This window comes from Drosophila mauritiana, chromosome 3R (assembly GCF_004382145.1).
Source record: "Drosophila mauritiana strain mau12 chromosome 3R, ASM438214v1, whole genome shotgun sequence".
NCBI lineage: Eukaryota > Metazoa > Arthropoda > Insecta > Diptera > Drosophilidae > Drosophila > Drosophila mauritiana.
The window spans coordinates 26633733-26655827 of record NC_046670.1 but is presented as its reverse complement, the minus strand read 5'-3'; the positions used below and the strand labels follow the sequence as shown (position 1 = coordinate 26655827).

Sequence of the window (22095 nt, the reverse complement as noted above, 5' to 3'; positions counted from 1 at the left end):
AAGGTTTCGCATTGACCATGCGCAAAAGCTCGAATTGCTGGCTGAGCCAGTTTAAAATCAGTTCGCCTTCCTGAGAATTTTCGATTGCACAAACGACAGGTGCAGCATAAGCAAAATAATATGTGTGCATAGCAAATATCGTTTCGAAAATGCTTTATTTCAGCCGCATTGCCAACAGTTGCCGCCTAGATTTTATAGGCTCCTGGCTTAACTTCTTTGAAGAAAAGTTAAGTGGAAAAAGCGCAACAAGTCATTGAACGAGTAAAAAACATGCAACCTGCTGGCATTAAAAATATTACGTTATCAGCGCAAAAAGCGAATGAACTAATAAAGGCAAATAATAAACCGCCTGGTTTCAAATTACTTCACTTGGCAGAGCTCCACTTCTGCCCGTAAGCAGCTCAGTCTTATTGCAATTATAATTTTTAATTTCTTTTATTGCCGCCAATTTCATTTATGAAAGCCAAGTCCCAGTCCCAACTGCATTGTTCTGCCCCTCACATGCTCTCGTTTTGCCTTCCATGACCGGCGAAATCATTCCTGCTCCGCTTAATTGCTCCGCAAGTACTCCACTCTGCACACTGCATGCCACATTCCTATTCCTGGCCAGCAGTTCCGAGCTGCAATTCGATTTGGGACCAATGCGCACCAAATAACCAAAAGATGCCTAGCTGCCGGACCGACCGAACAATCACTTTGCCCAGATCAGTTTCGGCCAGGCCAGAACATATATATATATAAACATATATACACAGATGGCAGGTCGAGTGTGTGTGCACAGTTGCGGTCAGCAGAAAAGTTCGGAGCGGATGGCGGATCTATGGATCTATAGGGTGGAAATTCAATCCGGTCCCGGCGAGAACGGGCAGCACATCTCCTGGATGCTCACGTTATGTGGCTTCCCACCTAAGTAAGCATTTGCAGGGAAAGAAAATATGACCTATGATGGATAACTTATTGATAGCCAACATAGAATTTATATGTACAGAAGGACAAACTGTATCGCTAAGATAAAATATTACTATTACCATAACTTACCAGCTAGCTAAGCTAGTTCGATTTGTAAGCAGTGGGACTTAAACCCGGGACCAGTGATTTTTGTACCACTACTCATTTATATGTTAAAGGTAAAGCTATGTAACTAATTGTTTTCAGTGCACATTCCGGAGTTGCTAGCTTCCTGACCGCAGCTGTACCCGTCCCGCAGCCAGGCCATTAACATTGCTTAATTGAATTAGATTCCGAATGCAGATTATGAGTACCATCGCATGCTCACTCCGGGACAAAGCGAGTAGAGTATAGAACGAATTACGCCACCACTGCCACTTCCCAGGCTCCAGCGATCCACTCCACTCCGTTCCGAGCCAACCCAGCCCAACTCCGATCCCATCCCGATCCCCATCCCGATCCCCATCCCGATCCCCATCCCGATCCCGTCCAGCTGCCATGCAAATGAGTGCGCTCAAACGCCCGCTTATAGGGCATAAAATACAGATTTGAAGTAATATCCAGCCCTTGCAATATGCACATATACATAGTTCAGTGAACCCCCAGATCTAATTAGCCAAAGTTTTCGTACAAAAGCGGTTTCTGTAATCTAATTCGATGGCGTCAGCGGCACTTTGCGGACCACGAAGCATTTCTGCGGCCAAAAACGAGCAGATACTTGTACATTCGATTGCACTGGCTTGCTAGCTCGCTAGCTGGCTAGCTGGCTAACTGACTGGCTGGCTGGAGTGTGCAGCATTGGACCATTGGTATTAAAGGCCAACAATTGTGGCATGTCCTAGTGACAGCATCGCCACAATTGCACCAATGCACCAGTGCACAAAACAGCCAGCCAGCAGCCACCAGCGACTTGGAGTCGAGCGTCGTGCTGGAAACGTAGGAGCTGCTGGTTCATTAGTTATGCATTAAGCATACGATATGTTGTACAAGCCGGCTGCAATGGCCAAAAGGGTACATGGCCTGGCTGATTGCTTTGGCAACGAGGTGTTGTAATGGAAAAGGGTGTTCGCGGGACCTCTCCACTCAAGTATTTCCGAGCTATTCGAGAGTGTGTGCTCCAAATAATTCTGGTGTGGTAAGAGGAGCTTAGGACAAGTGCAATCTTATAGCTAAATTAGAATGTTATTGATTGAATAACTCCATTCAGCTCGATTCAAGTGTAGCCACGTTTCGGTGGCCCCGGCGGAGGAGGCACCTTTCCTGTTTTCCCGCACTGGGCTGCTGCAGTCAATCTTTTTGTGGGATGTCCAGCTCCCTGTTAACTGCGTGCAATTCGTGGGGGTTCGTATGTCGCTTAAAAATTTTAATTGCCTTTGCGTGTTTAGAAAACTTACACGTACGTATGTTCTGCGTGGTTTAGCAGCTGACCAAATGCCACGCCGGCTTTCTAGTCGCTCCAGGGGATTTGTGTCCGCAGCAGCATATCGCAGGCCATTTTCACACTTCTCCGCACGATCGCCAATGCTTATCGATGTGGATTAAGGCTGCTGCTAGTTTACCGGCCAATTATTACTACATCCACTACTATTACTACTAACGCTTTCCGCACGACCCAACTGGACGGGATGGGCTTTCGAATAAAACAAGGGAGTTGGATTGCTCTAACATGGGATTTAATTTAATCTAGAAAAGTGAAAGTGACGTCTTGAGAGCTATACAAAATGTATCAAATCACACTGCTTACTACTGCTAGCCTAGGATTTTCCTATGGTAACAACCCTGAAACAGAAAAGACGTTACTCGGAAAACGCTCTATCTAGTACATATAACCATGGGGAAGCTTACCAAAGTGGCCTCTCAAACGCATGGCGATGGCTTTCGGGCAGCCGGCACCACAATCGAGTCGCCGTCTTCAGCAGATCGGTGGTGGCCATCTCGGTGTGCTTCCTTTGGAACTTGCGCAGGAAGTGGATATAGGCCACTGCCGAGCCCATGTGATTGAGGCTGCGCATGGTTTGCTGAGGCCTTGGCTTCCCTCGCTGTTGATTCTTTGCGGATTTGCACGAGGTCTTCGATCTGGACAATCTCCTCTCTGATTCCCTGCTCCGAGCGTATGGAGACTGTCTTTGGCAAGACCTTTGCTGTCCTCCGGCGGCATCGCTTTTCAAATCACAGGCCACTTTCTGAGCTGGGCCCTTGAAAACGACCGTCGGCGGCTTCTTTAAAATATACGTTTTGGATAAATCCTTATGGGCTATATGTATATCCGATTTACCTTGCTCTTGAAAGCTTCCTTCTCAGCCGAAGACAGCTGGGTCCACTGCTTAGCCGCATAATGCACCATGTCCTGCGGAGAGAGTCCGTAGAAGCGTTTCTTGTACTCGGTCATAAAGTTGAGGTAGCCATTGTTGGTGACGCGCGCCACTTTCTGGCGCTTGTAAGTGGGGGGACAATATGTTCGATGTCTTTTTTGCCCCATTCTTTTAATTTTGTGCAGACTTCGAATTTCCCAATTTCCCCAAATGCTCCAGTTACTGTTTGCACTCGAAACCGAATTTTGACTGAAACGATTTTCGAAAGCCTGACTAGAAACTCTCTGTTTTAGTTTTGAATAATTTGCAACTACAAAAACAAAATTTATACAAGTTAGTACATGAAGTACCTATGAAGTCGTGAGCAAATCAAGTTCATTTTGGAGAACTAAATGACGGGCTGCAGGTACTCTTAAAGCCTAAGAAGTCGTGAGCAAATCAAGTTCATATTGAAGGACTAAATGACGGGAGTAACTCTACTCTGTCAAGCAATCGTGTGTATTTAACTCCTATACAGCAAGATCAGTGTTTGTAAAATTGTTTTTTGAAAAAGAATTTTGATGATGGCTTCTTATGAAGCGGTTAGCACTGCCGCTCTGATTCACCTCGTGTTCCGGATATCGATTAGCCCTTGGCCACCTAGAGATATCTGTTCACCTGCTCCGAATGTGGGCGCTTGGATCTTCACGTTCGCCCTCCTGCTGCTGGCCACCGATGTGAAGATGTATCCGAATGGTTACCCACACTTGCCGTACATCATTCAGTTCCTTGTGGAGACGGTCGGATCCCTGTTCATCGTCGAGCTCTCCACATCCGTGGTGTGGTGCGGCTTGGAGAGCATGACCCACCAGCTGACCAGGTTGCTACTTTTATTCTGGGGAATGGACGGTGACACTTACCTGGCGCTGGAGTACTGGATCCTTTTGGTTCCCACCACGGCTGTGGCTAGCATCTTCCTGTACATTATGATGGGGGCGATTATACCCCACTTGATCTATGGAAAGCCACAGGTTACGGTGTATATGAACAAGGAAGTCCTCAGAGGCATGGTCAGCAAGTGCCGGCAAAAACGTAGAAAGAATATATAACTGTTCATTCATTCGCGTATCAGTATTTTAGAACGTAAATTGTTCGTGTAATTAAAATGAATATTTCAATTATACTTTTTGATCACATCTGTTTAAATTCAAAAAGTCGTTAATTCTTTTTAGCGGTTACTGCACTTTAACCGGTTGGATATTACACATCTCTTTAAAAAACGTTGCCTAATACTATTGTTTTCGATAACCACAGCACACCAGTTTGGTTGGCGCCCAATTAATCGATGAATCCAGATAAGAAAAAGCTTTCGGATAGTTCAACACTTGATTTTAAATAATATAATTGGAATTCGATGATGATAACACAAGCTGTACAGATATATTCGAGCGCCTTACCATAACAGAAGCCACACTTCCTATAGGGATCATTCTTCATTAGTTTCACTCAATAATATATATATATATATGTGATTTTAATATTAAAGCTTGTGGACCTGAGTCTAATTAAAAACAAAAGTTATCATTTTATATCAACTTAACATCAGATAACGCATAATTCAGCTACATTTTTATACATAAAATCATTTTTATTCGAAGCCGATGTTACTTCGATAAATATCGCCAATATCATCGATGCATCGATGTGCCGTGACATCACTAATATGAACAGCTGAACAACAATAATCATATTTGGTTAAAAACAATTATGCGAATAAACGCAGCCGCCTTATAGCGCCCGTGCCCCACCCCCTGCGATGCGAACAGGCGACCACGCCAAGGTGTCGCCACGAATCCTGCAAGCAAGGAGAACCCAAGCCAAGAGTCCGGAGTCCCCAGTACGGAGCACCCAGAAATTCCGGGCAGAAACCCAATAAAAACATGTCTACGGAGGAGCATGTGTGGCGAGCACACGTCGTGCGGCGCTTACGCGAGCGGAATCGCAAGGAGTGCGACAACTTCAAGGAGATCATCGAGCAAAGTAAGCATCTGGGTCGCCAGCGAAGTCACAGTTGGCTGGCCCCACATCGCACCAGTTAACCTCCGATCCGAATAGACTCAGAACTTCATGGTCACACGCGTTAATTGCCCGCATCTCTTGCAGACAACCGACTGATTGACCATGTGGCGCAGCTGAAGGCGGACAACCTGAAGATCTCCGTCGAAAACGAGCAGCTCCGCAGCGCTGTGTCAACAGGTGGCACCGGCTCCAACGTGGCCATCGCCACCCTCGAAAAGAAGCTGCTCAGCCAGCAGGAGGAGCTCACAGAGCTACACAAGCGCAAGGGCGAGAACTCCCAGATGATCGTGGACCTCAACCAGAAGGTTGAGCAGCAGAGGATCATCATTTCCGAGAAGGAGCACAGGTAGCTGTCCAGGCTGTTTCTCATTTCGAATACGCCAAAAAAGTTTTAAAAACAAATGGTACCTAGAATGACGATTTACGGAACAGAACTGAGAAAAAGCCTTTTGTGATTTTAATAGCCCATACAACAAGTTGTTTATCGCACCCTTGATTTCCAATTTTAAATTATAATTCTGCAGCGTAGAGAATGACTAATTATTTGGAGCATAAACCTTAATCTCGGCGAGATTACAAATGAAAATGCCTACTAATACATATATTTATTTTAGCCTCGTCGAACAGCAAACGAACAACAACCGATTGCGCGCGGAGGTGCAGCTACTTCACTCGAGTTTGGAGGAACTCAAGAAGCTGAACAACACCATGCTGGACGAACATACGGCGCTTCAATTGGCATTTAGCTCCCTCGAGGAAAAGTTGAGGGGAGTGCAAGTAAGTTGTCCGGGTTATTAACACTTTATTCCTACTGAACCAGAACGGCTTTGTTTCATTTGTCTATGAACAGTACACAAAGTAAATTCTTCGTACCGTATAAATTGGGAAAATAAATTAAATTTTTGTAAGTTGAAGTATTCCTACTTAAGTCAGTGACCCAATGAAATGACGCGAGATTCGCTATTCGCTATCTTCTCTATTTTGCTTTACCATTCAAAAGTTGTCAAAATATAGGACCATTAATTTTTGTTTTATGGGCCATTTAAAAGCACTTATACCGCAACGATAGACAAATCCCAAGGGGATTTTTTTTTGCTGATCAACTGTGTGTTACTCATTGATCGCTAATTAAATCCTCAAAACTGTTTATTCAAAATGGCGTATAGAATATCATTTTATTGGTACTTATCGAGGCTTCCGAGTCCCATTTAGCAAGTCTATTTCTACGGTATGGGATCGGTTCGATAAATACATTGCAGATGGCTCGAATCGCTATGCCTCGTCGTCTGCAGACGCGAAAAGCTTGCTATCTTTCCGATTTCGATCCAGTAGCACATTAGCGTTCAACGCGGAAAACACGAAAAACACGACGGCGCCAGAGATTTGCATATATCCCAAATATGAAAAAGCGTCTACTAAAAAGCTTTTCGTTCTCTTGCAATTCACAGGATGAAAATCGGCGTCTACTGGAGCGACTTATGCAATACAAGTCAAAGGATGCCGACAAGTTGAACGAGGAAAACGAGAGCATAATTAGGTACGTTCTATTCAGTGTGATACCATTGTGACCCTATTATCATGAAAAACATAACTTATATTACTTATCTCTTCGATCATTAATGTACATGTATATAAATGCATTTTCGTAACTAGATAGATAGGTACGCAGATACACATAAAATGGTTAATCGCGCAGCTTATCTAATGCTTATAAAAGAGTGATAAAAATTCCATGTAAACCATTGACAAATACACACCAAATAAACGGAGTCCCTGTGGATTAGGCAGCTTTTTGCTTTAATGTATCATCAGGCACATAAATCATTAAGAACTACGAACAGGATCGTTTGAACCAATATGATATGTCATTACCTACAAAAAAAAACTACTTAGAAGGAAGGAAGATTTAATTCCGTAAATGTCAAAATATTTAATTAATCAGGGAACATGAGAATCCTTCGTAGCTTCGTTGAGTTCCAGGGCATGTATACTAGGTTATTATCTTAACTCCCGATTAGAGATTGCAGTGCCCATCCACCCGACCGCTGATCACCCACCCAGTTGTGTTAATAAACCACTTATTGCCCACCCACCCAACGTCATGCAAGCAAGTTAACCGAAAAATACGGAGCACGGGAACTACCAAATCGCAAAGGTTTACGGAAACTACACGAATGCATGTAATCGATATTGACCTACATACATATGTCTTACTAACCACTTAACAAGTCGCCAAGGAGTAGAACGGACCATTTAGACGAATCTAATCGACTGTGTCACTCATTCTGATTTGCTCCTTTTATTTGGTTTAATATAAATGTATAACCGTTTTTAAACATATCTAGAAAAAGACTGCCGTCAATTTTCAGGAAACGTTCGGCTAAACTGAAACGTGACCTAGAAGACGCGGTCCGTGAGCCCAGCTCGTCCAGCAACGCCGCCTCCTCGCCCGGCGCCGCATCCTTGCAGCGCAACTCCAGTCCCGCCCAGTTCGTTGGCGGCCTCATCGGCGACGAGGACTTCGACGAGGCCGCGATAAATGGCGCCATGGAGGCCATAGGTCTCGATGATAATGAATATATTAGCGCTCGTTTTACAGCAGGCGAGATCGCCGAGAACTCGCGGGCTTCCATCGACACCCTGAAGGCCACGGGCTACCTGGGCCAGGCCAATCCCACCAAGATCCTCATGAAGTTCGAGGCCCACGAGAACGAGTCGCACGCGGTGCGCTGGAGTCCCGTGGAGCGCATGGTGGCCACCGGTGGCGCTGATCGCAAAGTCAAACTTTGGGACATTGGCAAAAGTGAGTCAGCAGTCGCACGTTGTTTATTACACCCATAAATAATCATATTGCATATATTTGGAATGGTGCCGTTTTAGATTCCACCGAACCACGTGCAGTTCTAAGCGGGAGCAGTGCTGGGATTAACTCCGTAGATTTCGATTCGACAGGCGCCTACATCCTGGGCACCTCCAATGACTACGGAGCCAGAGTATGGACAGTGATGGACAATCGTTTAAGAGTGAGTAAAACCTTTGTTTAAACACTCTAATTTAAATATATACAGACATTATACTACCCTCCCGCCACTTGTTCTATACCCACAAAACCGAAACGCATTTTATAAAATCATATAGGAGGGAAAACACTTTCCACTTTCGTCATCCAGTCTAGACGCCAGATATTTTCAATGATAACATAAGTGTGCGATTTGTGGACGCGATTGCAGGCTGAACTTTTTCACTAACTCACTCGTCTACCCCATTCAATTCCACGAGGCATTAGGTTATTAACTTCTGTATATAATAAACATGGGGAATAATAATTTTAAGAAGCAATTCTCGTTCCCGCGATGAGTGTGCTCCAGAATGGTCATAACAAGACTTTCATTTTCCTCCCTGGCTGCGCCAAGCAGATTAAGAAACCGACTTCTTTGATGCCTTGATTTATAAAGAATTTCTCAGCCCTCGTGATGGTTCTCGTTTCGCCGTTTTGTTTACTCAAGTTGGAACGTACATACATATAGCCACACATTCAGAGCAATGTCAATGTTTATAAATAAATTTTGCATGTTTGCCGCTTTCTAACTCGGAAAAAGGCGAAAGGCAAACAAGTAAACATTACAGAGACGCGGATGGCAAACAAAAGTGTTTGCTGATATAGTAAATACAGCACTTCAACTATGATATACTCGTATGTGTACCGAGGTGGTGGACCCGTGAGGTTCATCTTGCGAAGGATTGGAGAAATGGTTTCATGCCTGGGCAAGATTTCGTAGAAATTTAATGGTAACTGCTGGAAGAGAATTCTTTCAGCCACTGAATTTCAGCGCGCTAAGTGAACTTAAAATTAAGAAATAAGCGATTGTTAATTGGAGCCTAAAGAAAAGTATAGCAAAGTGGTCTACCCAGTTCTTGCTACCCATATTGCAACATTTAAGTGCGTTTATCGCACGAATCGATTTCAATTGGCGGTCATAAATAAGAGTTGTCTTTGAGTGCCACGCGGGGAAACTGGCCATTGGCCATTGGCAGTTGGCCTGAATTGCAGTGGAATAATCTTAGCTGGCCCAAGGTTCATCTCTCGCCTGGTCAGGCCAGATCCGCAACTTCATCCATTTATGCTGCACATCGTCAACATGCGAATGAACATACAAGTGCGGTTCTTCCTGCTTTTCTCCGCCAGCTACAGCTCCAGCTCCAGCTGCATCCCGATCCCCCCAGCGGATCCCCATCCGTGTGATACACCGACTCTTCGCTTCTAACTGGTATTTCTGGATTGACATTTAAACGGTTCTTTTGCGCACAACTGGAAAAACTGTAACTGAAGAATAGCGCCGCCGATCTGCAGCATTGAAATGAGCACACTGACTTGTACGGCCTCTGGCCACAATGCGATCAAACCGAAATGGCCAACTGATTATCATCATTAATATTAGCCACTTTTTACGATTCACACACCGTAATCGCCGGAAGTTTATGCGGGCGATATTCCATTAATCAGCGCGTAGCACCTGCTGCTGAAAGCTGCGAAGCGATTTGCATAACTCAATCAATCATTAGTCGGAATATATTAGCCAAAATAATGTGATCGCTTGTTTACATCGATCGATATGCCTTGTAAACAATAGAGCAAGTAAGCTGTTTATGCCAACGATGTATTCAAAATGTTTTCCAACTCGGAAGCAATATTTATATCTATTAATCGGCCATTTTTCCAACTGGGAGCATCAGACATTCAGCAAATTCGGGTCGAACGGCAATTAGTTTTGGGGCTTAAAAGACTTAATTTGATTGGACATTAATCCAATTGAATCAATCGCTCGTTCAGCTGCTCACAGGTGTTGCTGTGATTTATGCTGCTGCTGTTGCATTAGACTACGGCCATAAGTCATGCATTGGAAATGTTTTGCTAATTTATGGCTTGGAAAAGAGGACATTTCCACCTTTGCCACCACGCAAGCATTCCGATCAAATGCGGAGTAGCCTGCAGTTCGGTTTCAAACTCACCGGTTTGCGGACAACACGTTTTCGAAGCCAAATCAACCGCTGGCCAGGCACCTCAAATAAGACGTTTTAAGAGAACGTTTCAATCCATGTTATTAGCTGCAAACCGGCTAAGATGAGCTCGACTGGGCTCTTTCTTCGCGCCGAAGACGCTCTTGCCATCCAATTCTCCGCTCTCGAACTCTCCACTTCTCGGCCGCAAGCTACGGCCAAACATGTTTGAGCCACCGCCGCTGCGAGGTGGAGGCACTGGTCCGCGATCCCAGCGATCACACGGCGCGTACATTGACCGTTCGACTTGACCGGTTGCCGGTCGAGAATCGGACTCGGATGCTCTTCGCTGGCTGGGCTGCTGGCCGAGAGAAAGAGCGAGCGACTGCACCTATAAGGGCAGCGCCATGGAACGGCTTTTACCAAGCAATTAGTAAAAGACTTTTATTATTTATTTAATAGTTTCAGCGGCTGCCTTCAAATGCCTTCAAAGGGCTCGGCAGCCATTGGTTGCCAGCTGCTGCGATTTATAGTGCTCTTCCCAGCGCCAAAGTATTTCAAATAGCTGTATGTAGCTGCATGCAGCTTCCGCCGAATGTCATAAATCAACAATTTCGCTGATACGCAGGAAGTCTTTTTATCTTATCTCGGTTCTTGTTTCCACCATTAGGCATCTCGCCTTGGAGATAAATAATCGGCAGTTTACAGTTCTCAAAGCGGGAATCCGCGCTCCACAGTATCAATGACACGGGTTCAGGTGGCTCCAAGATGACGGAGTGGCACTTCGAAATATGTCCCACCATGCGACGACCTATGTCAATGAATTTTCCGCGGCAGTTATGCGTGGTGTTTTTAGATCCTGGTTTATAACGCCGTAATTAAATGTCTGTGGTCGCTTTAATGTCTGTGGACACTTTTTAATTGCACGCCGCGTTCTAGAGAAAGATACTTGGCCTGGCTAATTAGCCGATTTCCAGGTGAAGAGAGGGTATGCCCGCAGAGGTGTTGGCGGGCGGTCTGCTGGCCCGAGTTACTCATTTAATGGTTCTTTCGCTGCCCGCCAAGATGCTGGGTCGGGATCTCTCTGTAATTCCTGCCCTATAACGTAACTCCGCACTAACTGTTCGTCTCGACCTCTCCGCCATTGAAGCACACGCTGACGGGTCACAGCGGCAAGGTAATGGCCGCTAAGTACGTCCAGGAGCCCATCAAAGTGGTGACCGGTAGCCACGATCGTACTCTGAAGATCTGGGATCTGCGCAGCATCGCCTGCATAGAGACGAAGTTCGCCGGCTCCAGCTGCAATGATCTCGTCACCACCGACAGCCTCGGATCAACGATCATCAGTGGGCACTACGATAAGAAGATCCGGTTCTGGGACATACGCACCGAGAAGCAGGCGGACGACGTCTTAATGCCGGCCAAGATCACCTCCCTGGATTTGTCAAAAGGCGAGTGCTGAGTGCTAGCTGATCTGGCATGCCATCCTAATCCCTACTACAACATGTTAATTCCACAGATTGCAATTACCTCATATGCTCTGTAAGAGACGATACTATTAAACTGTTAGATTTACGCAAGAACCAAGTTATATCCACGTTTACGTAAGTGTGCGCCAGCCAGCCAGTCGTATTGCCTTTTTATAACTTTATACACTCTTTTCACCATTGCAATCACCCATAGAAACGAACACTTTAAGATCAGCTGTGATTTTGCTCGAGCTTCTTTCAACTCGAGCGGCCTGAAGATCGCTTGTGGATCGGCGGATGGCGCTATATACATTTGGAATGTGAATGGGTTCCTGGAAGCCACACTCAAGGGACACAGGTGGGTAGTAAAAGTTTAGTGATGCCTGGCGGGCCTGGTTGGCTTGGTTGGCCTGGCCATAGCATCCAGGTGAAGTGCTTACTTCATTATGGCTGAGTGCTCGGCCCATCCTTGTTGGCTTAATTGCGATTAATCCTTGAATGCTACGATCTCTGCTCCCATTTAACAGCACCGCCGTAAACGCGGTCAGTTGGAGTCCCAACAACAACCTGCTGGCCTCCGTGGGAAAGAACAAGCGCTGCACCATCTACTCGGAGTCATAGCCCTAACGTTGCCATACACGTCACTCGAGTCAGTCGGATGCAATCCAATTCCGAAACTGAAACGCTTAAGAAGTCAGAGCAGTGCTGCTATCTGCTGTACATAGTAAATTCGGTCGACGTTTTAACAACCTTACTTGATTATTTTATTTATACGTGAATCGGATATAGTATGCAAATTGTATCAATTCATATAGTGTTAGTCTAAGTACATGTTTTCCTATTGTAAAAATAAACACACATGCATATTGGGTTGCATATACGAGCAATCTAAGCAAATGACTCGCCTCTGAATAGAAATTAAATTGGGGCAACCCAATAATTCCGCTGAGTGGCCTTCATAGCAGCTCTTGGCTGCACGGAAACCAGTTGCCTCAAGCGACATTACTCGTCGTATGTGCTCTTCCTGCAGCACCACCTGTCTTTTGGTCATAAAGCTGCAGAGGAGACCGGAGACCGCGCCGATTTCAGACAATAATGCTCAGCCAGAAAAAGTCTTATGCATCCTTCGAACGTGATGCATTTTAATTTCTGCATAACTATATATGTGATCAATTCTCGGCACGAATGCTGCTGTTTTGGAGCTGTGCCGATCTCCACTGTGGTGTGCCATTGGTGTGCCAGCAGAAAACACATCCAATTATTTCGTGTGCTGACGGAGCACAATCGACACTGGGGAATCTCTAATTGAGCGAGGAAAATGGCCACGGCACCATCATTACAAATCTAACGTACATTCATTTTTATCGCCTTGCATGCATGCCTTAATTAAGAATCTTTCCAGATTATGCCTGAAAAACAACTACAGCTTGGCGTTAAGTACCGCCAGCGATCTGGAATCTCGTGGCGCTCCCAAGTACTGCCACCACTCGAGGTAGTGTCGTTGAAGGCGCATTGCCAAGTAAATTAATTGTGAGGAGAGGCATCCAGTCGCCTGGAGGAGCCAGCCCATCCAGCCCAGCCGACTAGAGTGACGGGCAGACGTTCGGACTTGGACAGGAGTCACTTTCCCGTATGCGAGAGCGCTCCTCCAGCAGATAAAGATACAAATCTGCACGAAGCCTGTTTCCTGTTCTGCTGAGGGTGCATTTATTTGCATGATTCACACAAGCGCTCAGCCTAACGATACTTGTACAGCTGCTGTATGGATCTTCGTACAGGTGTACATCATGCATACTCCATACTCCATACTCCACACTCCACACTCCACACTCCAAACTCCATAATGAAGACGGGACGCGTCGAGTTGCTGGGAAAAGTTGAGAAAACAAGCACGACATTTGGACCTTCTGCCCACATCGAAAAGTGAATCGCTGGCTTCCCTGACTGGCCTCTGCGCCGAGGATCGGGACTCGTGCATTTTGGGCGACTCTAAGTGAGCATGTTCCTGGAAGCCCTCGACTCGCGTTTACAGTTGGATGCATTCTCAGTGCCATCGAGGTATAAATAATAATTCGCAGGTGTCTGCATTCCACTGCCTGCGATTCGCACAATTCGTTATGCGTGGGTAAATGGCTGCTAGACTCCCAGATCAGACCAGCTCATCCATTCCCATTCCATCCATTCATATGCTGCTCCAGATGCAGGCAATCAAAATGATAATGTTTCCCCTTTTGTTCCACCGATAGAAAGTTGATTTCCATATATGAAAGCCAAATTTCAGATATGTTTACTGCATGAGCAATTTGTTCATTTGGTTCATTTCACTAGTGACGAAGCGCACCTCAGCCCGAAATAAGCACACAGTAGTAGTTCATTAAAAATCTTAAGTTTATTAATAATAATAAGATGAGTTCGTTCCGTACAATTAGAGGGGAAATGCAAACAGCAAACTGCTGCCACTGATATGCAATAAATTATAGTGCTTAACTAGGCTAGTCGCATTCGATACAGGAGAGAGGGGGAGGGGGGAGTTATGGTGGTTTGTTCGAAGGGTAATGTAATATGCATTAGTTTTTACAAATGTCAACCAGTCGACTTCCGAAGTCGCAAAAGGAGTTCAAGGAACCCACGGGCTGTCGAACTTCCTTTGCAAGTAGGGAACGTGATCCGTTGGGGGAGTACTCAAACCCAAAACGCCGTGGCTGCCATGCAAGCAATCTGAATTCCACCGAGCAAGACACGCAGATTTGAATCTCGTTTTCATTTCATTTTCTCTAAAATCGTGCACTGACTAGATAAGGCAAATATAGCGGATGTTGTATCAGGACGACGGGTATTCGGATATTCGGATATTCGTGAATATTCGGATGGATATTCGTGAATATTCGTAAATGTTGATTGCACCTTGTGAAGCTTAGACGTCTATGTAGATTAATGGGCATATGGAGTTGCTTAGTAGGAGTGCTGGTACGGCTGCAGCTTCTGGCGGCGCTGGTAGCAGTACGTCCAGATCGCGATCACGGCCAGCTGGGTCAGCAGGAAAATGGTGGCAGCCGTGATAAGACCTAGTGACGAGGAGAGAGAGAGAGAGGGAGAGAGCAGAGTGGTTATTAGTATATTAGGCCACTAATCCGGTCATCTGCCAGCTGGCAAAGTGGTTCTTTAAGACGCGGTTTATGGCCAGCCACAAGTGGCAAGTGCTTAAAGCTTACCAATGGCGTTAACGCAGAATCCGTGACCCTCCTCGTTGGCAGTGAATGTGGTCTCGTTGCCGTCGTAAAAGTCTCCGCTTTCCTGCTTATCTTGCTTGAATCCGAACTTATCCGTAATCTGAATGGACTGAACCAGCAGCATGTCGCTGGGGGCGGACTTCTTTGAAGTGTCGATGTCGCGACGTGGCCTCGGATGATCATCTGTGTGCGAACAGGTTGTGGAAAGTTATAGCAAGAGAAGATAGATGAGACTCTCAGATGATCTGTGATCTCACCTGTGGTGTTGAGCGATCTGCGTTTCCGGCCGTAGGACAACAAGGACCTGAACTCGCCGCTGGTGTCCTCCTGCTCGCACTGGACGGGCTCGCAGCTGGGCATGCAGGGCGTGACCAAGGCGCGGAACTGGACCACCTCGCTGGAGGGGAACTTGAAGGCATCGAAGTTGGAGAGCAGCATCTTGCCGGAAACCGATCCCTTGTAAATGGGACCCATTATGAAGTGGTCGGTCGGGCAGCCATTCGAATCGATTAAGGTAATTTCCGAGTTGTCCACGCCATCCATGGCCACCAGCTCCCGAATGAAGATCTCGTAGGGGCTCTGCTCGTCGACGATCTCGAACTTGAGGGCCAGCGGGTCGCCCACCTCGGCGGAGCGCATCATGTCTGAGCCGTCGCGCGACGTAATCCGCATGATGACGTTGGGCGACTCCACAATTACCTCCTCGGACAGGGCCGGCATGATGTCGCCGCGCACATCCAGGTCGACGCCATTGCTCACCGACTTGTTGGTCAGGTCGTACTGACAGGCCAAGGCCAGGCCCAGATCGGAGGATGTCACAATCATGTCGTGGTGCTGGATAATTATATCGTTCACATAGCGCCCGGCGGTGCTCTGGCGCACATTGCACTCCAGATCGTGGTAGTTCATGCGCAGCTCGAAGTCCAGCGCGCTCTTCACGTCCACCGAGCAGGACTTGGGCGATCCCTTGGCGTACACCTTGCCGTTGAAGAGCTTGGAGGTGCGGATGCGTGCCAGCATGTCCCCGCCGCCGCACTCGATGGTCACATTGTAGCAGGAAGTCAGTTCATAGGTCGACGCCTCGGGCACCTCCAGGAAGGGCTCCTGCACATCCGCCAAGGTGGCACGACTGTGATGGGATAATCTGCACACCATGTCACCCGTGTCGTTGTAGTCGTACGAGTGGCACCTGAGTTGGATGGAAATGGCGAGGATGGTGTGATATGATATCGCCTTCAATCAAATAGTCTAATTGGCAGACCCAGAGGGACTACTCCCCTGAAATCCCCCGGGATCAGGGAGAGCTGCTTATAATTGGACCTGTTACTGACCTATATGGCGAGTTGAGGCACAGTTCCCGGCACTCGTCAATGCTGCTGACTTCTTGGTAAACCGAGTCCACCGTCTTTAGTATGCGACCAGGTAGACGTTTGAATTCGCAGAGCTTGTTGGGTTCATCGACACAGTGATTTTCAAGGTAATCCGACCCTTCGTTCACCTGGAAGGCCTGGGAGCCGGCCAGAGTCAGGCGATCCAGCTCGCTCAGCTCGCAAGCTCCCGAGGTGCGATCGTAGTTGGCAGATCTGCAGGGGACATACATAGTTGAATATGGAATAATCGGTTCGGGTTGGGGGTTGGAGTTTTCTGCTTCACTTGACTTTGTTGAGGGTGGAGTTCGGGTGCTTGGACTGTACTGCTGGGAGCTACACCTACCTGCATGTGAAGTCGTTCTCGCCGAGGCAGAGTTCAAAGCACTCGCGTCTTGACGCCACCGACACGGTACGCTTAACTTCCGTCTTGAGCTTGTAGTTCTGAACACGATCGACGTACCAGGCTCGGGAGCAGGGCTTCACGGCCAGGCATGATTTTTGGGCATAGATAGTGAATACGGGGAACTGCGACTTTGTCAGGGCACCTTCGTAATGATTGTGATTAAGTCGCGAGCTGGTTTGTTTAGCGGCGTAAGTAGCTTACCCGGTAATTGATCAGCATGTGCCGAGAAGAGCACGCAAAGCCCGGTCTCGTAGTTCACTGACTGGCAGGTTTTGTTCTTCCTACAGGTGTCCAAGCAATCAGTGAGCATTAGCGTGCCCGGCTGCGAGTCCATCAGCTTCTCGGGCGCCGAGAAGACGTATCTGGCGAAGGACTTGTCAGTTGAGCAGCCATCAGCGTAGGGTAGCAACCACCCGTCTATACTTACCCTGTCACAATTTCAAAGCCCACCAGCTCGGGATTGCAGTCCACGGGAGCATTGTCGTAGTAGATGCTATCCTCCTCGGAGCCCAGCGAGCTGGACAAATCCGAGGCGGCCGGCAAGTCGAAGCCCGAGTTGCGGGTCTCCACGTTTTCGGCGGGCCTCTCAGTCCTATTGATTTCGGTGGCGGCTTCCTTGGCGCCGGGCCACTCCGTCTTGTCTTCAATCTCCTCAGAGGCAATCACCTTACTGGCATTCGGAGCAGCGGCAGTCACCGATTCCGCGGCCTGTCGTCGGATTCGCAGGTGCTCCTTGGCCGTGGCCGCACTGTACAGCATTAGTGCCAGGAAGAGGTGTCGCAGTAGGTTTATCTTGGCCATCTTTAGAGTATCTATCACTGGGCCTGCAAGAAACAAGTGGCTGCTGAGTATCTAAACTACTTAAGATACTTTATCTATCCTCAAACATTCCAAACCCCCTGAGTTCCGAACCCATAACTGCAAATGGGCTTATACCTGTTTATAGAACATCTTAGATAAGCAAACATTGTATTGGCCCATAATCGTAAGGCATAACGCTAAGCTTTATTTATAAAGCGCGCCAAATTGACTACGCAGGCGCACTGACTCAATCTGCTCAAATTAATTTGTTTGCCATAAGGCGTAACGCGAATTACGAAGTCGCAGAAACAATATCACGGCCAGTTACTCCACTCCACTCCACTCCATTCTATCCCATCGGATCGGATCCATTCCGTTGGGGAAACGGAGCTCACGTCGATGACCCCGTGCACTATTCACCAGATTCGCCACTATTCGCGATCCCCTGATTTTTTCTGGTCCGCTGAGCTAAACTCTTGCGCAACAGCCAAGTTAATGGGCATCGCTTATGATTGACGGTTGCGCTGGGGAGACCATCAAGGGGTCATGAGCTCTAATTTTTCGCCAAGTACCATGTAGAACTTGTTTCGCCAGAACCTCAGGAACCCGAAGGAACCTCAGGAACTGAAGGAACATCAGGAACCCGTAAGGAATGGACAATTTGGAAAATTATTAATACAAATACTTGCGAGGCGGGACAACAATTCAATTATAGAAAAGAATATTATTACGAAAGGGAATACATTTGGCTTTCGAGCCGCGTAATTGCCATTGGCGAGTATCTCGTTAGGAACCCACTTGAAGCATGACTTATTACCATGATAACTGTATTAAGAGATATATGTACATAGTTCCAGGCTGGCTAGCTGCACAGTTATTCCATCAGAGTTCTCATGAATACCCATGTGTGCAGAAACATCGGTGGGTAATAGATACGGATAGGATGGCATACGGATTCGGATAGCTGGTATGTAGGAAACGCATGACTGCTGACGCACCAGACACACTAATCCGCTGTGGCGACGTTCCGACGTTACACCCAAAACCGAGCTGCTCCATTCTTTCAAGATGATATATAGAAACATACCGTTAATTCACCGGGTGATTCATGATTCATAAACCCTGCAGCGGTCAAAACGAGCCGTACTTAATTAGAGATAAAATGCTTGAAAGACTTTTGAATTCTGCTTTATGTTTTTCCTTTCCTCCGTGGATTCTGGCCCGGAATGGCATGAATACGAATATGTCGGGGTCCGGTGCACATGACCATACAGCGTTCGGCATTCGGCATTCGGCAGTGCCATGTAAAGAATGGCCACTCAGGAAGCTGCATTATAACGAGTCCATGACCATGTTATTGTACAAAAATCTTGTAGAAAGCGGCAGAAGAATTGGGTCAATGATTATCGTCAAAAGCTGTTTCTGCCGACCATAGACACATGCATGTACATGGCTACATGGCTACATAGCTAGTTGGGTATGGGTGCTGCGCCCGCAGCGATCAGGTCGAGCCCCAACCCAATCCCAATCCCAAACCGAAACCGAAACCCAACCGGTATCCAGTGGGTATGGGGCATCGACATGAACACCCCAAGGAAACAGCGCCGCCTAACTGTGTCGCTGATCACAATCGATTAGTGCGAACAGTCGTTTATTGCCCAAATTACTGTTAAATGCTCGTAGTTTCTGCGGGGCCAAGAATGCGGGGCCCCACTAAGCGTTCTCCCAACCAGCCACTGTGGGTTGCGGCTACTGCGAGGTCTAGAAAAAGGAAAATGGGGGATAGGCCAACTATGCGTGGATGGGCAGTAAAGGTAGGGAGTGCTAAAGGACCTTGGAACTCCTCTTTTCTAACTAGAGAAATGGGTTAGTCATCATAGTCTGCATGGTACTTTCAAATTGGTAACAAAGGTAGGTGGAGATTAGATGAATCCACCTTGCAGAAACGGACTTTTTATAACAATAACTAAGTGTAAAGAATACTTCTCCTCAATATGCCGCTTTGTGCATATGCTACTACTATCTAGATCAATCAATCAGTCGACCAAACACATCACAATAACGCTTTTGGGTTCACTGTTTTGGGCCAATCAGCACTTGTTAACTGTTTAGCACTTTCGAACTTTTTCTTTTATTTAACTGCCTTTGTTTCTGCGACCTTACAGCGCTTTTGGGCTTTTTTATGTCGAAGAGCGTCTACACCCCTTCTGACCGACTTCGGCTCCATTCACATTCAGCCCAATTCCAGGTGCATGATGTAATTAAACGATCTGCCAAGCGTCAATAGAAATCCGATCTTCGAGAGGGACCGCGCCAAAGGTAAAAACTTTCACCATTCTGAATGTGTTAATGACTTCATTTCTCCGGTGACTAAAGCCTGCCAAAATTTTAACGGCAGGTATCACACTGTTAGATTAATTTCCCATTTGCCGAAACTTCGAATGTGGCCAATTTTGGATTCGTGGGATAATCACGGGACCGCTAACGAACTACTGTGCTAATTTCCAGCTCTTAGGATTCACTGACTCTGAGATTTCTGCCAATATGCGTGAGTATCTCAGAATTTGGCCAGAAGTAGGCATCCGTCGGTGGGGAACTCCCATTCCAGGACGGACATCCTAATGTTTTGACGGAAGCCGCAGACTGGCTGCAGAACCTCGAAGAATTGTGAGGAATGGCGAAGAATCGCGAAGAACGTATATGTAACTGGGGCTGCAGTCTTTTGAGTCTTTTGCATTCTGCACAGTTTTTCTCAGCTTGCTGCGTTTTTGCAGTTCACTTTTTCAGAATGATTGTCTCCGTTTTTCAACGCTGGCTTAGGCATAGTCATCCGTCAGTCCGATCACTGCCGTTTAAGTAAACCGGTTAACGTTTTTTGTTCAGATTTTTAGTTAGTTATTCCTCAGTCGGTGCATCGGGTCTGCATCTGCTGAGTAGCGGTTCGATCGGAGGTGGAAGAAGCGCAGCTCTGTTCCCACACCATTACTCGTGATGTGAGGCATCCTAACTTCTTCGTTTCAATGTCCATATTCATAGTCATATCCATATCCATATCGCCAAACAATTACCTAATTAACAAGTTCGTTGCCTGAGTCTTTCCCGAATTTCAGCCTAGTCACACTGAGACAAAACACTTTCGCAGCCCAAGATCTTTCGCAGTGGGAACAAGGGAGCACCGAACTTGACCATTCGATGGTCGCCGCAGAACTGAAGTCTTCCACGCCGCCGAGTGACTTGTTATAAAAATTAGATAAAGAAGTTCTGGGAGCAGCTTGGCTGGCGAAGAAAGAGAGAAGGCGCGCGAGAGCGGGACGCAGTTCGTCGTGGAAGTGGAATTCTTGCAAAAGAAAGTCTCGGGGCGATGGATGTGGATGATGCTCGCAGACGAGAGAACCTCAAACAGAAAGAAATTGTTAGCATGGTAAACACACTCGTGCTTGTTGATGGCGATGGCGATGGTGAGGTATCACCTGTGGCGGGATCTCTACACTCCGAACTCGAACGTGTTGGGGATGCAACCATGGTGATTGCGGTCAACGATCGAGAACAATGTGCACCTGTCCGCGCTCTTTGGCTCTCTTTGGGCCTGTTCCTAACATTGGTAACATATCAAGTTGGCATTATGGCTCCTCGAATAATTTTCTTATGGGCCTGTTAGCGCCCAGGGCCGCCAGAAAAGCCACGCGTAACAATGGGTTTTGGCTTATAACTGTCGCTTGCGTTTTTACTATTTTCACTTTCACTAATGAGAAGTGAGGAGTTGGGAGTGAGGAGTTGGGAGTGAGGAAGGTACGTACGCAGGTGCCGCGTGAAATCGCTCGTCGCCCATTTTCTCCCATTCTAGCCTAATCGGCTTAGGCCAAATCCACCATAACAATTTGTGTGGGCTTAGGTTCGGTGTTTACTTTTACTCTATTTCGACTAGCCCCCATCCCCATCCCCCATTCCCATCCCACTGGCTGGAGATCAGTGATATCTGCCGATCTCGAATAGCCCACTTTATTGGCGGGGACAGCGCTTTCGACGTGGATATGCCAGTATGCCAGACCAGCGCTAGAATGGCCCATCAAACGGTGTTTGATTTCCAAATTTATGGGTCAAGCCAATGCAAATCAGTTGCCGAGAGTCCGTTCGCCGAGAAACGGGTCGTGCTTTGATAACAAATTGGGCAAACAATAGATGAGTAGAGGCCAGATTTGGCCATTAATGCTATTCAAGAGATATACATTTGTAAACAGCGAGAAGAATCGGACCGAAGAAAGCCCTAGTTATTGAAAGATGATTCATGGCAGATGCGAGGCCACTTACCCTTGGAGCACCTCAAACTACCAAGTATTCCCTAATTTGATCCATAAGTGCATTCTTTCCTGGCATTTGAACTATTTTGAACTTCAATTAGTCCGGCTCTTAATAACTGACGGCACGAACGGGGTTTAGTTACATATATATTCTGTCTGTTGGCGAAGCCGAAATCTTCTTTTCAAGACAGTTGCGAGATAAACGAAA

General features: G+C 46.8%; 4 protein-coding genes across 7 annotated transcripts; 2 read left to right on the top strand and 2 right to left on the bottom strand.

The window, feature by feature from the left end:
- Positions 1 to 2586: 2586 nt before the first annotated feature.
- LOC117143345 (protamine-like protein 99C) lies at positions 2587 to 3512 on the bottom strand. Of its 2 annotated transcripts, none has more exons than XM_033308011.1 (3): positions 3224 to 3451; positions 2794 to 3164; positions 2587 to 2727 (listed from the first exon to the last, which is right to left on the bottom strand). In XM_033308011.1, exons 1-3 carry the CDS (start codon positions 3425 to 3427, stop codon positions 2703 to 2705), a joined length of 600 nt encoding a protein of 199 aa, XP_033163902.1. In that variant the 5' UTR covers positions 3428 to 3451; the 3' UTR covers positions 2587 to 2702. The 2 variants fall into 2 exon arrangements, with proteins under 2 accessions (XP_033163902.1, XP_033163901.1); XM_033308010.1 differs by having other exon boundaries at positions 2588 to 2727; positions 2794 to 3167; positions 3224 to 3512.
- Positions 3501 to 4447, top strand: LOC117143346. The gene is made up of 2 exons (XM_033308013.1): positions 3501 to 3754; positions 3814 to 4447. Exon 2 carries the CDS (start codon positions 3821 to 3823, stop codon positions 4346 to 4348), a length of 528 nt encoding a protein of 175 aa, XP_033163904.1. The 5' UTR covers positions 3501 to 3754; positions 3814 to 3820; the 3' UTR covers positions 4349 to 4447.
- A 504-nt stretch (positions 4448 to 4951) lies between these two features.
- On the top strand, positions 4952 to 12685 carry LOC117143342 (autophagy-related protein 16). Of its 3 annotated transcripts, none has more exons than XM_033308006.1 (10): positions 4952 to 5279; positions 5403 to 5664; positions 5933 to 6095; positions 6767 to 6855; positions 7688 to 8121; positions 8199 to 8341; positions 11467 to 11767; positions 11836 to 11920; positions 12000 to 12143; positions 12313 to 12685. In XM_033308006.1, the coding sequence occupies exons 1-10, from the start codon at positions 5180 to 5182 to the stop codon at positions 12404 to 12406; spliced, it is 1815 nt and encodes a 604-aa protein (XP_033163897.1). In that variant the 5' UTR covers positions 4952 to 5179; the 3' UTR covers positions 12407 to 12685. The 3 variants fall into 3 exon arrangements, with proteins under 3 accessions (XP_033163897.1, XP_033163896.1, XP_033163898.1); XM_033308005.1 differs by having other exon boundaries at positions 7664 to 8121; XM_033308007.1 differs by lacking the exons at positions 4952 to 5279; positions 5403 to 5664; positions 5933 to 6095 and adding an exon at positions 6147 to 6222 and having other exon boundaries at positions 7664 to 8121.
- Positions 12686 to 14511: 1826 nt separating this feature from the next.
- LOC117143948 lies at positions 14512 to 20813 on the bottom strand. Its single transcript, XM_033308882.1, has 8 exons — positions 20658 to 20813; positions 17216 to 17612; positions 16990 to 17150; positions 16729 to 16930; positions 16347 to 16598; positions 15273 to 16204; positions 14998 to 15198; positions 14512 to 14850 (listed from the first exon to the last, which is right to left on the bottom strand). Exons 2-8 carry the CDS (start codon positions 17587 to 17589, stop codon positions 14738 to 14740), a joined length of 2235 nt encoding a protein of 744 aa, XP_033164773.1. The 5' UTR covers positions 17590 to 17612; positions 20658 to 20813; the 3' UTR covers positions 14512 to 14737.
- Between the last annotated feature and the right edge of the window lie 1282 nt (positions 20814 to 22095).

What these genes read in the sequence shown, in the direction of transcription:
- LOC117143345 (XM_033308010.1), bottom strand. Translation starts at nt 3,427, where the DNA reads ATGGGGCAAAAAAGACATCGAACATATTGTCCCCCCACTTACAAGCGC. An exon ending in AGGAAGCTTTCAAGAGCAAG is followed by an intron (nt 3,168 to 3,223) that starts GTAAATCGGATA and finishes TATATTTTAAAG; the next exon opens with AAGCCGCCGACGGTCGTTTT. An exon ending in GCGTTTGAGAGGCCACTTTG is followed by an intron (nt 2,728 to 2,793) that starts GTAAGCTTCCCC and finishes TTTCTGTTTCAG; the next exon opens with GGTTGTTACCATAGGAAAAT.
- LOC117143346 (XM_033308013.1), top strand. Translation starts at nt 3,821, where the DNA reads ATGATGGCTTCTTATGAAGCGGTTAGCACTGCCGCTCTGATTCACCTC.
- LOC117143342 (XM_033308005.1), top strand. Translation starts at nt 5,180, where the DNA reads ATGTCTACGGAGGAGCATGTGTGGCGAGCACACGTCGTGCGGCGCTTA. An exon ending in TGATGGACAATCGTTTAAGA is followed by an intron (nt 8,342 to 11,466) that starts GTGAGTAAAACC and finishes CCGCCATTGAAG; the next exon opens with CACACGCTGACGGGTCACAG. An exon ending in GCCACACTCAAGGGACACAG is followed by an intron (nt 12,144 to 12,312) that starts GTGGGTAGTAAA and finishes CCCATTTAACAG; the next exon opens with CACCGCCGTAAACGCGGTCA.
- LOC117143948 (XM_033308882.1), bottom strand. Translation starts at nt 17,589, where the DNA reads ATGGCCAAGATAAACCTACTGCGACACCTCTTCCTGGCACTAATGCTG. An exon ending in GGCTTTGAAATTGTGACAGG is followed by an intron (nt 17,151 to 17,215) that starts GTAAGTATAGAC and finishes GTCCTTCGCCAG; the next exon opens with ATACGTCTTCTCGGCGCCCG. An exon ending in TGCCTCAACTCGCCATATAG is followed by an intron (nt 16,205 to 16,346) that starts GTCAGTAACAGG and finishes CATCCAACTCAG; the next exon opens with GTGCCACTCGTACGACTACA.